This window comes from Acipenser ruthenus, chromosome 1 (assembly GCF_902713425.1).
Source record: "Acipenser ruthenus chromosome 1, fAciRut3.2 maternal haplotype, whole genome shotgun sequence".
In the NCBI taxonomy this organism is placed as follows: Eukaryota; Metazoa; Chordata; class Actinopteri; order Acipenseriformes; family Acipenseridae; genus Acipenser; species Acipenser ruthenus.
In genome coordinates, this window is record NC_081189.1 from 32,657,790 (window position 1) to 32,674,546 (window position 16,757).

Genomic DNA, 16,757 nt, shown 5'->3' on the forward strand with positions numbered 1-16,757 from the left:
CAGCTGTGCCATGTGATGTATGTTACTGATATACTTGTTTATAAATGGAATTTATAATTAGTAGCAGGCTTTAGTCCTTAAAACATTTTAAAAAAAAGTTTTGCACAAAAGCTTCGTAAATTGGTCCAAACTGTTTCATGTACAGTGCAATACTATGTATGATATTTATGATGCAAAGTATAATTGCCAATGAATTATTTTATATAGGTTTGCAGTTGAGGGTGGAGTTGTGTAATGCTTATGCAATAAGCTTGTTACAATGAATAAATTACCCAAGAGTTATAAACACCAAGGACAGTTCAAATTTAACAGCTTTGCATAAAACCACATGCAGTGGTAATAACAATAAAAAAATAAAAACATATTTAAACTTGGCTAAGAACAATATTAAATATAACTTAAACAAACCTCTGATAAGCTAAAACAATTTGTTATGTTAATGTGAAGTACCCCTAGCAATAATCCTAATCCCTGTTCTTGAACACTTTTATTTTGCTGACAATACCCTTCTCTGTATTGGCAATGCACACCTCTGCTTACTTATATAAAGACACTTCAGCTGCTCTATGTCAGGAAACTAGATCTGAAGAGAAACCCTTGAATTAATTCTCCAAAAAACACTCTGGGAACTATGGGATGGATTTTCCACCTTTCTGTATTAGATTGTGTTAAAAAGAACCCTTCATTCAATTTGAGGCACGAGCATTATGAAAATGCCATTTACGAGCCCAAGGAAAAATGTGAAAGAAGTGCAATTACTTAAAGTATGATTATTCTGTCATTTTTGACCTTATAAAAAGAGCTAAGTCACACCTTATCATTACAGCACAGTGGAAATAGGGCCCTATATGATCTCCAGCAAAAAGATATTACTTTCAAAGGCTTGTTTATTGCCTACCCCTGCTCAAACCTCTACTGATTCACTGTGCAATGGAATCCGCAAGTTCTTTTCAGTCCTGCAATTGAATGCATATCAGTCAATAGAAGAAGAAGCTAGTTGATTAATGACAGAAAGGAAGCCGTTGAAGGGGTAGGGACAATTTCACCATTAAGGTTAAATGACCAACATAGTGTAGTACAAGATACCATGCTTTCAAAAAGAAATATGTATAAAAACGCTTTTTTTTCAGAATTGTGAAATGACTGGAAGTGCAGAATAGTTAAGATTAATGGAATGATTCTGTCGCTTTAAATAAAGCAACATGCAGTTGTTAGGAAAAAAAAAACATGTGGGCGATCATATTCCATTACTAATGCTCTTATGTAAAAGTGAAAACAATCCCCAAACCTTACAAACTACCGACTGATTACAATCAGTAAAAGCTTGGGATAACCTTGAAATGAGGAGATAGTGATGTCCTGTGTAACTTGATGCAATAAAACAATTAGCTGTGGAGCGCTGTCTATAAAAGACCCACAAGCTAAAACATTCACATTTTCAATTCCTTCCAATTAGCAGTGTCCTGACTTTAACAAAGCTTAAGGTAAGGAAATATTCATTTCCTTTTTTTTTAATCACTTCTTTTGCAAGAAAATTACTGAAGCCACTTGCGCAAATATGATAACTTGTCTTATTGTGTTTAATTAAATTCACATTTTAAAATTCTTGTAAAACATTTTGAACAATTAAAATAAAACAACTGTTTGGTTTAAAACAATTAATGTGTCAATTTAATTTAAGTGTCTTAAATGGGATAATGATCCACCTCAATCCACTTAGCAGAAGTTGTATTCAGCTCAGTACCTAGAAATCAGTTGCACTACAGTGGTTGTGTTTTTTTCTTCAGACTTTATTAACAGGACAATCTATGCATTAAAAACAAACAAAATGTCTAAAGTAAAGTGATATTGTCCTGTATTCCATTATCAAATGATCTTCAAAGGCAATACAACAGTATTAAAATGTAGTTGTACCACAAGGGTAGCTACAATGAATATTGGTAGCACATATTTTGACATAGTGACATTGTAATTGTATGAACCAATACACACGAATAATTCACTGCACAGCCATGGTACCATATCTGTACCATATAGTACTACTGTATCAGGACAAAAATTGTGAAATACTGTATATTAATTAATTAGTCATTTAGCAGATGCTTTTATCCAAAGCGACTTACAGAGACTTGGGGGTGAACTATGCATCAACAACTGCAGCTGCTGCAGGACCTCGGTTTTACGTCTCATCCGAAGGATTTCCCAAATCATTTTCACTATTACTAATGCTGTGGATCGTTCATGAGTCTGCTAAGTTTCTACAGGCTAAATACGTCTAAAAACTTGAGTTAAGTCTTGCAGTATAAGCCCCTGTTGCAAAATCAACACAAACTACATTCATTACTAACCAGTCTTTGATGCTGTGAAAACTCAATCTTCTTTGTGAATCTTTCAGCCAGTACCTGTGGACATGGCCAGCATACCTTCAGAAGAATCTTACAGAAGTAGGTTAAACAAAAAAGTCGGGATGTGTGTGCGCGCGCGCGCGTGTGCGTGTTAAAAAAAGGATATTTAAATAACATAATTAAAGCTTTGTGAACAGTGCCCAAAATTGTGCATAATATATATTATATATATTAAAATATATATTTTTTTCTATAGATTTCTCTGATAACATGTTTCTGTTTTGTTTGTAGGTCTATCTTATGAAATCACCATGGTCTCCATATGTGGAGTTATTTTACTGACGACCCTGATTATAACTGCATTCAAAATATTTAAAAAGCAAGTATTACAAGTGCAATATGCTTGAACTGATATTAGTGTCATACTATTCATAGGTTTATGATTTTAATTACATTTTATATTCAGTGAGGGTGGGTGATAGATACGGACTTGGTTGCTACCTTTGGTTAATTTAATTTCTATTTGCATATTTTGTGGTGCTATTGAATCAAACCTCCATATATAAGACACCTCAAACACACAATCAGTATGTCCTAATTTAAAGCAAACTTCACCTCTGGAAAGTTTGATTGAATTACTCCATAGAAAAGATGCTACATTTATTTAATAGAATCCAGTGTGTTAACATTCTGTCAACAAGCCCTTTATGAGATTTATGAAATTCAATAATAAAACAGTTAGTTTATTAACATTCATTTTCATAGGCTCAAGCAAAGACAGACATCTTCTGTAGACGGACTTGAGGAAACCAGAGTGACAAAACTTGGCATGAAGCTAAATGGCAGTGCCACGGTATTTACAACGGAAATAAACAGCCCTTTGCCAATCTTCTACATCCACGAGGTTGAAGAGAGGTCTTCAGAGAAGCCTCTCTCCATGGTGAAGCTGCCCAGCTGCACATTTAATTTATAACCAGCATTATCCTGCCTGACACCTCAACCAAACTCCTTCTTGACCTTTGAGTCGCTTCATTTAGGCTAAAGGCTTTTCCTTTCTTGATAAAACCTAACCAGCCCGCTTAGCATGCCATTTATCACATGCTCCCAATATAATTAATCTCAGAACAGGCTATCAGAACAGCCCTGCAACACATTTATTTAGTAATATTATTTGTAATATTATTCCATTAACACAAAAAATAAGTTTGATAATCATGTAACTGTTGTAAACTGTTGAAAACAGTAAAAGTTTTCTGAATAGGGATCACTATTACATTATTGCTGTAATAGGCCATGAATATTCCATCTTACATATGTCATTCCATGTGAGAATGTATGGTTTATTTATATATTCAAGGTATTGGTATAATTCTTATTGCGATAATACAGAAGTAACAGTTTACTTAAATGTGATTCAATGCATTTTACTTGATAAGCATAATTTAAAAATCACATTAAACATTTCAGACAATACCCTTTTCAATGCACAACACATTGCTTTATTTGTGAGTCTTGATTGGTGTTTGGTCTTGATATGGGTCTCAATATTTGCCATGACCTCTGTGTATTTGTTTGTTTTGTAAAATGTATTGTACATTTGTGTATATTTTTGTATATATTTAAATAAAACCCATTTAAAAAGTAAAAAAAAAAATCATGGCTAATGATTATTATATTAGACATGGGGGTTGTACGTTATAATTAATTAGACCACCAATGAAAAACCGATTAAATAAGACATTAAAATCTGTTTAGACAATTAATTTTGTAAAAGTGTATTAAATTTAAACTAGGTAACTGCAGTCCATTTCAATTTACCAAATAATTTAAATAAGTCTATGTAACTAAACCACGGTATGTAAAAGACGTTTTTATCACTTTTCATACTTTATGCACTCGTAGATTGTAAACATAGATGGATGACATGTATACAATATTTGCACATGGCAAATCATTAAAAAAATAAATACATAAACAATAATGTATATTACAGCTGCAGTCATGTGCGACCCTTTTTATAGTTAAAGCTCTAATCTACAGAGCCACATTTTAGAAAGAAAAAAAAAGAAAACAGCACATAAACTACAACCACAAAGAACTAGATTCACTTTGGTACCGTGAAGAAACAAAAAAGGCATTACGTGGCTCTAAACCCGCTGGAGAACATCATGATTCATGAATGACAAATCACCGTTTTGAAAATTACGTTTCGTTTTCCAAACCGAAACTAACTTTGTCCTTCTCGAGCCACTGTCCCAGCTGATTGAAACACGTCAGCGACAGCGAGACAGTGCCAACATGGCGTTTACTCTGTATTCCCTTATCCAGGCAGCTATTTTGTGTGTAAATGCAGTTGCTGTCCTTCATGAAGAGAGGTTCCTCAGCAAAAGTAAGTGTATGTTCTAGTGCAGTACTTGTTTGTTTGTTTGTTTTTTGGAAGAAAATAACTCCCACAGATGCACACAGGCTTCGTCATACAGGGGTGTGTATCATCATCATATCGACACAGAGAACGGCCAACTTTCTAGTCCTTGTTTTGTTACGCCTGAAAGTTGCATAAATTGTGTAGGTGCAATGCATATTTAAGGAAGTGTTATTTGAAAATGTGTCAATGTACTATTTCAAGAACTGGTGTCATTCTAAGGAACAGTATACTTTATTATTATTATCACTATCAGACCTACTACTGTATTACATTAAATTGTTCACAGATTTGCTCACTTTTCTCCAAAAAGTAATTAGAGTATGGCAGTGTTTCTGGTATGTAGTAGCTTAAAACACTGCTAAGGATGTGATAGTAGCTTACAATTATGTCAGTGTGTTTTCATGCAATACATATTGAGTATTCAGAGTAGTAAAAACATAGAAAAAGGCATTATTGTGCACATTTGCACATCAGTCTGACAACTCTTATATAGCTCCCGATTATTTTCTTACCCATAAAAAAAATACTTATTTTTGCTATTCAACAAAAGCAAAACTCATTAGTTTAACAGCTAAAAAGAAACATCTGGGACTTTAAATTGTGTACATTCTCCACACACACAAATATTTAAAAATGGGTACCTGTAAACCTCAAACCAAAGCGATATACTCATGTACATATCCCTTTAATTCACAAACCCTCAGTCACACACACAGTAACGAATGTAAAAAAAAACAAAAAACAAAAAAAAACCTCATCCTCAATCTACACACAAACAGATGAAAGTAAATTTGTTTTGGTAAAAAAAAAAAAGACACAGACAGTGATAGACTAGAGCCCCTTTCACACTGGCACTCCTACCCGTGTCCTGACCTGGGTTCTGGCTACCCAGGACACAATTCTGCATAGTGTGAAACCACATACCTGGGTCGTACCCGGGTTGACTCGGGTCCCAGCGACCCACCTCTGGATGTGGGTCGACACGCTTCGATCCGGGTTGAGTGAGACAAAATGCATGACAGCCGCTCCTGCGTGAAGGTTTCACTTCCGCAACTAACATTTCTGTTTATTCTGTTTAGCCATATTTTTGTTGATTGAGACACACCATGAGCCAGATTGCAGCGGGGATGAAGAAACATTTGCTCTAATCAACATTTGGGTCAATGGTTCAATCCAGAGAAGCTTGGATGGAAGCGTCAGTAACAAGCTGCTTCCAGGGCACTGATACATGCATTGTGTACTTGATCTGTCACACAGGTCAACCCTACTGTATTACAATCAGAAATCACGTATCCAACCCGCATGACACCGGGTCCTGACCTGCGTAGAGCATGTCAGTGTGAAAGAATCTTAAGTTATGTTTTCAAAAGTGTAAGTTCATAGGGTTGCCACCTATCTGTGTTTGACCCGGACAGTCCAGGAATTGGCATCTGTGTCCGGGTGGCAGGAATTAACAAGCCCGGATTCCCAAATGTCTGGTTTTAGTGAAATGCGTAAGAAACACCAACTTTCTTTTAATATTTTCTTTGACATACATGAGTTGCTTAAAGTTAAAAACAAAAAAATATTTTTGCATTTTTATTGGTATTTAATCGTAATTTTTATACTTGTATTGCTTTTGTTATTGATCATCTCTCTGGATGCTTTAATTTGCGTGTGATTAAATACATAACCTATAAGGCCTAGTCACACGGGTGACTTTTGTCGACGGCGACAGATGTTGCCGGCTTGTCGCCTCGTGTAACCACCCCGGGCAACACGCCGGTGACATGTCTCCCACTCGTGTTGCCTATTTTTCAGGCAACACAAGGGCAACATTTTCAATACCAGCCAATCAAATTTGATAGTAGTGTCACATAATAAGGCCAGACTATAACGTCAGACAGACAGCATATATGATACATTCTGATTCCTGTATTTCATCCAATTAATTATATGTAGTCTTCAGATATGCAATACAGTGTGTATGTCAATAAGTGAATCTTAACGTCCACGATTACAATAACATACTTAAGTTATGGATACAATTTTACAATAATAAAATACATGTGTAGCGTATTTTTAAAAATGTTTTATTCTAAATTAATTTGCCTTGTATGCAGTATGCCTGTCATTCCTACATTAACCCCAAATCATAACATCTTTCATTTTAACAGTAAACGAAGTGAAATTTGTTTTAAAAAATCTCAAATCTGCCTTCTTGCTCTCGAAAGCCTAGAATTAAAAGTACAGCATTGAATACCGATTTATATTTATTATGTTTGGCGTATTAAATATGTAGACCTAACTAAATAATTCTACTAATATACAACTTTATTTAATTAAGAAGGAACTACAGATTTGTTATAATGTAATTGGTACATTTTTCGTAGTCTTCCTTCGCAGCATGTTTTACGTTGTTCCTGTGTGTTGCCAGCTTGTCGACTGCAGGCTTGTCTCCCATGTGACCGTCGCAAACTGCAAGGCAACAAATGTGTTCCTCTTGTTGCCGTCAACAAAAGTTGCTTGTGTGACCAGGCCTTTACAGTAAATACAAAAATACATAAAATATGGTTTAATTCTGATGTATAATGGTAATTAAACTATATATATATATATATATATATATATATATATATATACACACAACCAATAATGCCGTTTTATAGTTTTTAACATGTATTAATAACATTTGTTAATATTTATTATGGGGGGGCGGGGGGATTTGCCATGACATAACTGCTGTAAAATAATTATGACTGTCACAAACGGGCTTTTCCTGCTTTTGTGAAAAAAGCAGGTAGACAAGCATTGTTGCTTCAGAAATTGCACTGATTTACCACAGCATTACTCCTCACCACAGCTACTTATCTCAGGTAAGATTAGCAACGTACCATGATATAGCTACTATTCTTCTGGCTAGAAATATCAAGAGCACAATAATGTGTATACGGCATGATTATTGATTTATACACAGATCTGGTGGTATTGTGTTAAACCGTATTACAGTATACTGCAGTTCTGATAGACCTAGACTGGGAAATATGTCCTGGTTTGGTCTGTGTAAAAGGTGGCAACCCTACATACAGCACACATTTTTATTTTTTTTATTATATAGAACAAAACAAATGTATGAGTACAAATAAATGGTAACACATTTATTCTGATCTGTTTTATCCCAGGATATATATTTGAACAAAACCTCTGTCATTTGATGCCTTTTAATTTGTTCAAGATACAGCTGTGGCCAGAAGTTTTGCATCGTCCTATAGAATTAACAAATGTTGCTTCATAAAGTTGAATGAAACCTGCTGAATAATGTTATGTTTACATATTGAATTACATACTGCTTTGTAGTTTTCCATATACTTAACAAAAAACTGACAAATTTAAAATGTGACATTTTGAAATCTAGGAGGCTTGGTGGTCAAATGGTTAAAGAAAGGGGCTTGTTACCTGGAGGTTCCTAGTTCAATCCCGGCTCAGCCATTGACTCGCTGTGTGTGACCCTGAGCAAGTCACCTAACCTCCTTGTGCTCTGTCCTTCGGATGAGACGTAAAACCAAGGTCCTATTGTAAGTGACTCTGCAGCAGCAGTTGTGATGCATAGTTCACCCCCTAGTCTCTGTAAGTCGCTGTGGATAACAGCGTCTGCTAAATGACTAATTAATAATTATTAATAACATGAAGTACTGTACTACTAATATGGCTTCCGGTAGACTCTTGCAATATCATTTTGTAGTTTCTTTGATAACATGATGTTAAATAAAAGATCTAAATTATGTTCATATACTACTTTTTTTATTTTATTGTGTCTAAATCCTAAAATTCTAGGTAATGCAAAACTTTTGGTGATTAGCTGTACATTTCCATTTCTATAAAAACAAAACAAGTTTTTATGTTTTGGGTGGTATGCTTGGGATCTTGCCCAGTATGCTGCTGCTGCTGCTGCTGATTCTTCTTCTTCTTCTTCTTCTTCTTCTTCTTAATTTAGCCATATTTGAAAGAAGAAAAAAAAATATGGGACGTCATGTATTCGATTTTGGTCAATCTTTCACTATATTCTCATTCAACAAGAGGCATTTCTGTAAAAATGTTGCAGGAAGATGCCAATGAGAATGATGTCTTGAAACAAAGTTGGATTATCAATCGATTTTTGCATTCAATGAGCTAAAACCATTACTTTGCTTGTTTATATGATGCACTAAGATCTATAATTATTATTTCTTTCTCCATATTTTTAGTTGGCTGGGGAGCAGATCATGGAATTGGAGGATTTGGCGATGAACCAGGAATTAAATCACAACTTATGAACCTTGTTCGGTCTGTAAGGACAGTCATGAGAGGTAAGTTATCAATATGCCAATATCTTGAAATAAAAAGCATGTGAAAACATTTTAATGGTTATGCTGATATTGAACCAGTTGGAAGGTATATAGTTATTATTATTTGTTTATGTTTATATTGTTTTAAATATACATGTATCCATTTACAATTGAAACAAGTATGTTAGTAACACACATCCAGCATTATAATGAAAAAAGTTGATGACCATGATGTATATTATCAACAGTTTGTACAAAATAGTATAGAATAAATGGCAATGCATAAGAAACAGTTTCAAAATATTTTCATAAATAAACATACTGGATGTGTCACAATTTTAATCTACTGAAGAGAAACACTTCACCAGTTGTGATTAAATGTTCTTTAGCTCAATTAATTATTCATTTCATAATCTAGAGGTATATGGTAGCGACCTATCTGTTTGAATGTCACACTTAATCAGTTGTTAAGAAATTTGTTTAGGATATCTTTTAGCACAAGCAATTGAGCGTATCTCGGGATATATGGAGCTGATCTATCTAGAAAATTGCTTATTCAGTAATAATCTTAAGGTATAAGGAGACAACCTGTCTGTACATCCATATTTTATACTTAATTGTGAGAATCGTTGGTTCCGTCCATATACCACACACGTTTACCTAGAAAAACAGTCCATTATATAGGTCATGGTGATGTCCAGTTTTGTAGTTACAGGGGTGTACAGTATGTAAAATATTGAATTTAAGTCACCATAAAATGTAATCTGATTAATTGTTGACAGTACCTGAAGAATTCATATAGAGGACACCAACATTTTTGCCATCAGCATTTCCTCAGTCATGCTTTTTTTTCTTTTTTTTTTTTTTAAATAATATTAAAGGCAATATTTTGTTCTTTCTTTTCAGTACCCTTAATAATTGTGAACACTGTGGCTATTGTTTTACTGCTACTATTTGGATAGATGAGATCAAGAAGAGGAGAAAGGCCAGCACCTTGGACTCCATTTAAAAACAGAAATCTGGAAACCTAAGGCTACTTTTTTTGTAATCATTGTTTTGATATTGCAAGATACGTCTGATACAGTCAACATCTCTTCTTCTGTAACCTTGTCCAGCCTTTTTATTTTAATATAGAGTGGGATCAGTAAGCTGTGTGTAACATTTTGTGACCCTGATTAAAATAAGTATATGAAAAATATTATTATACAATGCAGGATTTATTTTGTTAGTCATTCAGCAGTAACCAGCTCCTTTTTCTAGTAATCAATACTTTGTCAACAATGTTGAGAGTAAAAAGTAGCAATGTATTGGCAAGCCAATAAGGACTAGCTGGATTGTGCTATTATGTCTTATTCAAGATACTGTATATAATCAAAACAAGCTTGGTAGTGGAACAGCTTGCCGAACAATAAATAGCATGGTACATTCAAATAGCTTGGATAATAATAACCAACTTGAAAGTACCATTTGGCTTTTTCTTTTTAATGCTCCTGCAGAAATAAATTGTGCATTGTAATCCCACCGGTTTTGACACACTTTTTATGGCTCTGCTGTGGATAATTCATTCAGATTGTTGTTTTTCTCATTTTAAATTTTGTTCATGGAGAAACGGCTTACTGTGGGACTTAATTATGGTGTCTGGCCCTTGGGCTAATAAAACATACTGAGAGCTTTAGATGAGTATTTTATCCTGTCAGATAAATGCAGAAGCTCTCCAGTCCCAAGGTGTTGTGAGTTTGTCATGAAATGTCAAGTCTGGTATTATATTTTTATACCATTGTCAATATTTTCATTTTAAAGGCAGCAGTAAGCTTTTTTTCCATGAACAACATTTTAAGTAAAAACATCACACTGAGCAAATCCCTTTTAGATTTGTGGTTAAGATTGAAAGCGCAAGTATAATGTTTTATTATGTTGTCAGATAGCTCTCAGGGATACCAGTTACTAAATGCCTACACAAATTGAGTGCTTTTTATTCACTTGAAAAATATGGATAGGGAATCTAACAGCTTAAACAAGGAACTATCTCTTTGTGGTCAAAATGTTAAGAACATATTCAGTCCCAAAAGAAAATGTGTGAAGCAATTTTTTTCCAGATAGTTTCTTAACATTCACTGTGCTGCATTGGTTTTGTCCAATTTTCATTTCAATTTTTGTATGGTTTTAATATAATATATCACAAATTGTTCATGTTGCATTGCATTTGTCTCATGCCATTAAGTATTACACAACAGTTTGCAATTTCAACTGGGATGTGTGTTTTTAATATTAATTATGAATAAATATTCAAGATAATGACCTTATTCATGATATAGCCATATATTAGAAGGTCACTGTATCAATATACTGTACTCTTTATCAACTATAAATGTAACATGCATAATGATTTGATTGGATCAGTGTTGGCAGTACATCTTTTTATGCTTGTGAAAGGTGAGGGACTGGGTCAGTAGGCACCATAAGCGCACACTCAAATCTCTGTGAGCACACCTCAGTCCTGACTTCAGTAGGTGAATGTTGTGCTAGAGTCCCCTTGGCATACAGTATTTTTCCCCTATGGACAAAACGCAGGCAGATTTCCCCCACTATAGTAAATGGGCAGTTTGCTCACAGTGGAAAAGAGGATCTCCTGTATATAGTAAGAGGCCATGTCTCAATGAGACCAACTTTTCTCTATACATTTAAACGTTTAGCTAGGTTCTCTATACATTTAAGCGTTTAGCTAGGTTCTCGATACATTTAAACGTTTAGCTAGGTTCTCGATACATTTAAACATCTGTTTAGGCAATTGGAAATGCCGCCACAAACAGTATAATGAATGACACAGAGACACAAAGGTATGTTTGCTTCACATTGTATTAGTTTGAGGGCAGCAGTGGTCTCATATAATTAGGCTTGCTACTTTTCGATACTAATCGGTAAAGCTTGTTTAAATGTCGAATTCCCAAAAAATATGAGTTTGACTGAAATAAATTTATATATGATAAACGTCGGTAAAACCACTCGCTGTTTTTAATTTTCTTACCAAAAATAATCATTTAGAAATCCTCTCTAGTTTGTGTAGTTTTTCTTCTTGCTGTCTGTTACTAGTTACTAGTTTGATTTGAAAATGGGGCGCAAGAGGAAAACACTTAATGAATATTGTGCTCAGTACCCTGATCGACGGCTGAAGTCTCCGCGGCAGGACGAAGCGGGCCCGTCTGTCTTGCCATCCAGTGACTAGAGTCCAGCTGTGTTGAAGCAGGAGAGGGGTGGAGCTCAGACTCCGAATAATAAGTGTAAGTTAGTTCTGTTCAACTATCTAATGTTTTGTTCTGTGCATATTATTTTAACTCGTAAATTTATTCTATAAAAGTCTCTGTAATACGCTTTTATATGCTGCGTTTTCTACGGTTTATTTGAGACAGTTTTTATATTTGTGTAGGATCTTTATCTTTACAAGGTATAGCTCCCCTGTGACCAAACATTTCAATTAGAATTTTGGAAATGTTGGTTTTGTTGCATGTTGAATATGATAAAGGGGTTTCGCATATGAGACTTTTTCAACGGCATAAAAAGTATTTTTTTTTTAAGCATAAAGGTCGATTTCATCCGTTCTCTGCTTGAATTGCAAAAATAAAGATAAAAAAAAACTAAATTCTTTCTAAAATAAACGTTGATATTAATCATCGATTTGGCAAAAAAAATTAAAATCGAATGGTAGCAAGCATACATATAACCAAACACTTCTATTACTTATTCCATAGGTTTGTCTTACAGCAAGCTTTTACATCCCACTGTCATAACGTATTACCGTACCATGAACATCAATGAATAATGGAAGGAAATGTAGGCAAAGGGATGACGAAAATTATTCTCGAAAACAGTTATATGAGACTACTCATATAAAAAAAAAAATTCTAATGCAAATTAAGTTATTTTTTTTACTACTGTTTGTCTGATGTAATTGTGATTGTAAAATAGTTTACAATTAAAAGTTGTTAGTTATTCATTATTGTAATAATTATCATCTGTAAGATGTGTGTTTTTTAGCTGTTTAACAATTTCACCATAACATGCCTGCTGGTGGGGGGAATGTAAGGTTGGCAGGGATGGATTTAAATCTGTCCCTGCCAGCAATCGTGTGGCCATTCCCAAATTAAGTAATTGGTGCTAATTGGGGAGTGGCCACTTGTATAAAAAGGAAGCAAAATCCTTTGTTGGAGGCTACCCTGTCATATGTGGTGTCAGAAGTGAGATCGTGCCCCTTGTGTCCCGGAAGGGGAGTAGTTGTTGTTGTCTCCAGTGCAAAAGGGGAGAGTAGGCACTGCCATCTCCAGAGCCGGAAGGGGAGGAACCATTGCTGTCTCCAGTGCAAAAAGGGGGAGGGCCCGCTGTCGTTTTCAGAGCACAACTGCTGGGCCAACCTCAGCAGCCACTACACCTGCTGCTGAGGGGAGCATGGCGAAAGCCAACCTCATGCCAACGTCCAGAGGGCTCAGTGTCCGCACTGCTTTCAGCGCCACTGCCGGAGTGGCCAGGCATCGCAGCTCCCAGCGTCGCCACTGCCAGTGTTGCCCCTGCACGAGTGCTCCGCGCCGCTGCCTGCGTTGCCACTGCTTATGTTGCCACTGACGGAGTGCCCCGCACCACTACCTGTGTTGCTACTGCCAGGGCCACAGAGCAGAAGCCCTGCTGGTGTAAATAGTGTGTTTGTTGAAAGAGTTTGGGGGGGGGGGGGGGTGAGTGTTTGTGCTGTGCAGTGCATGTTTTTGCAATGTGGTAGTGAAGGCTAATGCCCAGCCTTTGTTTAAATCCTTTATTTTGGCCCTCCTGCCATGTTTTGTTTGTATCTGTTTGTTTTTGTGTTTAATAATCGTGTGCATACACACTTAAACTGCACCTTTCTGTCTCTGTGTCTGATTCCTGTTGGTAGCCAGCAAGGGCCGTGATGCTACCCTGTCACAATGCCTTATTTAAATTATATATTTTTCTTGCATGTACAGTATAAGTAATACCTGTATCTGCTTACATTCAAAAAGACTGCATGCATGTGCAATGCACCTTTATTTACACCACTAGGTTTACTTGTCTGGCACACAGTTAATTATTATTATTATTTTATTTTTTTACAAAAATCATAAAAAGGGTGTAAGAATAATTTTTGTAGTATAATACATAAGGTGTTTATATTTGTCAAACTACTGTAAGTACAAAGACAAAGAAATGAGTTTGTGTGAAAAAGTATTATTATTAATAATTATATTAACAGCAGACAGGTAAGTTCTATTGCACATTATTTGTATAATATTATTTGACGTTTTTAACTCCAGGTCTCCTGTAAAAATGGGTTTCTATTTTTCAGAATTCCATGTACATTTTTCATTGAGTATTTATTAACAGTTTATCCTAAATATATAAAGTATGAGAATTTGCTAAATCAGAACCATATGTTTATCAGGGAGGTCAAATTGAGCTTACTTTAATCTAAGATTAGTTTTCCCTAATCTTTCAAGATAACACAGGTTTATCTTTTGCAGAAATGCATTACATGTCAGAATATTTTCGGTCCGGGAAGCATTAATCATTCAATACATAACATGCCTGTGGCAGGGTGACTGGGCGGTGACGTCAGGCAGAAGCAGGAACTAAAGGTACTGACGCCAGGGACTGCAGTTAAAATAAGAAAAACGCGGCTGGCCGCCGTTTTTATTAACAAATAACAAAACTAAATAAAATATTTTAACAAAAAGAAACTTGCTCACAGAGCGAAAATAAAACAGGTAAACAAAACAAAATCACGAACATAAAATATACGATCAGGCTGGGCAAATAGCCGTCACTGATCCTTTACGTTTTAGTTTCGTCTCACTCCTCTCGCTCCCTCTCTCCTTCCAACACCCACCACAAGTGCCGAGAGCTGCAGGCTTTTATATTAGTGACTGAGGGATTAACTCTATTATTTAATAATCCCCCGGTCACATTCTGCACGGGTTTTCTAATTATTCCTGGCAGAGGACGAGCACCAATCTCGCCTCTGCCAGAATACGTTTACATAAAACAAAACAATAACAAAACCCACGGCGCTTGCCGTCATTTAAATACAATACTAAATCATAATAAACAAAGACAAAATAACACAGGGGCGGAGGGGGACCCCGTTCTAAAATAAAATAAACAAATCAATGTACAGGGCTGCTCGCCCTGTTACAATGCCTATTCTCTAAATGGACCATATGGTATTTGACACTGGAGACAAGGAATATTCTGGAAGGAATACTGCTTTTGGGAGATAGTGAGTGGGTAGATAGCACATACATTCACCGATCTCCCATTAAAATGGAAACAACCTTGATGACAATTTGATGCCGTTGGTTAGTGCAGAAGCCTTTCACATCTGGAAATCTGGGGTTAAATCCACCCTGGGTCAAAAGAGTTTGGTGGTCTCAACTTCCATCAGTAGATAGTACACATCAAAATACTGGTACTGGACAATTTTGAATTAAGTTCTATGGCTTGTACACATGGTCAAAAAAAATACAAAGGGAGAACTGCAGCATTTTCTGGTGAAGCAGAATTTGATGTGACTTCAGTACCTGTGCCACACAGTCACTGATTGGTTGTAATTAAAAAATATATTTGATATGTTTTTAGTTTTTTATTTCCAACAATCAACTTTCATACTGTATGCTACATAATCTGACAAAAAAACAAATGAGGTCAGCCTCATAAATATCTATTGTAGATAAAAACAGCCACAATTAAGACATGTTGCATTGTTTTTCATCACCTAAAATATTTATAGTGCTTATTGTTACTGGCCACTTTTTATAAAATTATAAATAGGTTGGGCCAAAAGTCTTGTAACCTAGAAGTGTCTTTCTTTCAGGTAAGAGTCATTCCAAAGAATACTGTGGATTGTCTGCAGTGTTAGAATGTGTTCAGCGCTTATGTCAGGTACTTACAGACATGTTTGCAAGAACAATCCCTTTGCTTTGCGTAACACCCTGAATTCTACAAGCAGAATTACATCTGAGCAGCTCCAGAATTATTTACTTGGGGGGCTTTAAACCCAGCAAGGTCGCTGCCAGCAGTGCTCTATAATGGATCTCTGGTATTTTATAAAAGCTAAATGTGTAATAATAACACCCTTCTTATGACATTAAATAAATCTATCTGGTTAAAGCAAAGTTGTTCCGCTATGTGCAGGATAACACTCTGAAATGATTTTCCAATGCAGTAGTAAAACCTATAAATTAATATTTTTTTTTGTTTCCAATGTGATTATTCTGCAGTACCGTATGTGTCATTAAGTACCACGTAGTTAAATGCGCTAGAGAGGTAAGGTACAGACGGCCCTTGTTGTTATAATGCAATATTTTATGCAGACTGGTTTTATTTACTTCTCATTGTAAGGCAGAGCACACAGAGTGACTTGGCTCTACAGCAAGGGATGCACATTGGGTGCTCTTTCTTTTAAACTTTGTAATGTGCACCCTGTGGACTAAGGACACAAAAGCAATCACTGGAGAAAACCTCCAAAGGCTTTCAATTCATCACAGTGTGTGTCAACTCTGACATTCACACACCAGCCTGCAAAATACAATATTGTAATGCCGCTGGAATCAACAAGAAAAACATTATTTTCAGTATACTTTGAATCAACCACCTAATTCCAAATACAATCATTCTGAACTACAACTA

At 35.5% G+C, this 16,757-nt stretch overlaps 1 protein-coding gene and 1 long non-coding RNA gene across 2 annotated transcripts; both read left to right on the forward strand.

The window, feature by feature from the left end:
• Positions 1–1,451: 1,451 nt before the first annotated feature.
• Positions 1,452–2,716, forward strand: LOC131740222 (uncharacterized). The gene is made up of 3 exons (XR_009330855.1): positions 1,452–1,484; positions 2,396–2,444; positions 2,637–2,716. It is a non-coding gene; the product is annotated as an uncharacterized LOC131740222 (long non-coding RNA).
• Positions 2,717–4,556: 1,840 nt separating this feature from the next.
• Positions 4,557–11,321, forward strand: LOC117420804 (immediate early response 3-interacting protein 1). The gene is made up of 3 exons (XM_034034451.3): positions 4,557–4,734; positions 8,994–9,095; positions 9,981–11,321. The coding sequence occupies exons 1-3, from the start codon at positions 4,644–4,646 to the stop codon at positions 10,034–10,036; spliced, it is 249 nt and encodes an 82-aa protein (XP_033890342.1). The 5' UTR covers positions 4,557–4,643; the 3' UTR covers positions 10,037–11,321.
• The last annotated feature ends 5,436 nt before the right edge of the window (positions 11,322–16,757 follow it).

Coding starts and splice junctions, on each gene's coding strand:
- LOC117420804 (XM_034034451.3), top strand. CDS start 4,644: ATGGCGTTTACTCTGTATTCCCTTATCCAGGCAGCTATTTTGTGTGTA. Junction 4,735..8,993: donor AGAGAGGTTCCTCAGCAAAA/GTAAGTGTATGT, acceptor CCATATTTTTAG/TTGGCTGGGGAGCAGATCAT. Junction 9,096..9,980: donor TGTAAGGACAGTCATGAGAG/GTAAGTTATCAA, acceptor CTTTCTTTTCAG/TACCCTTAATAATTGTGAAC.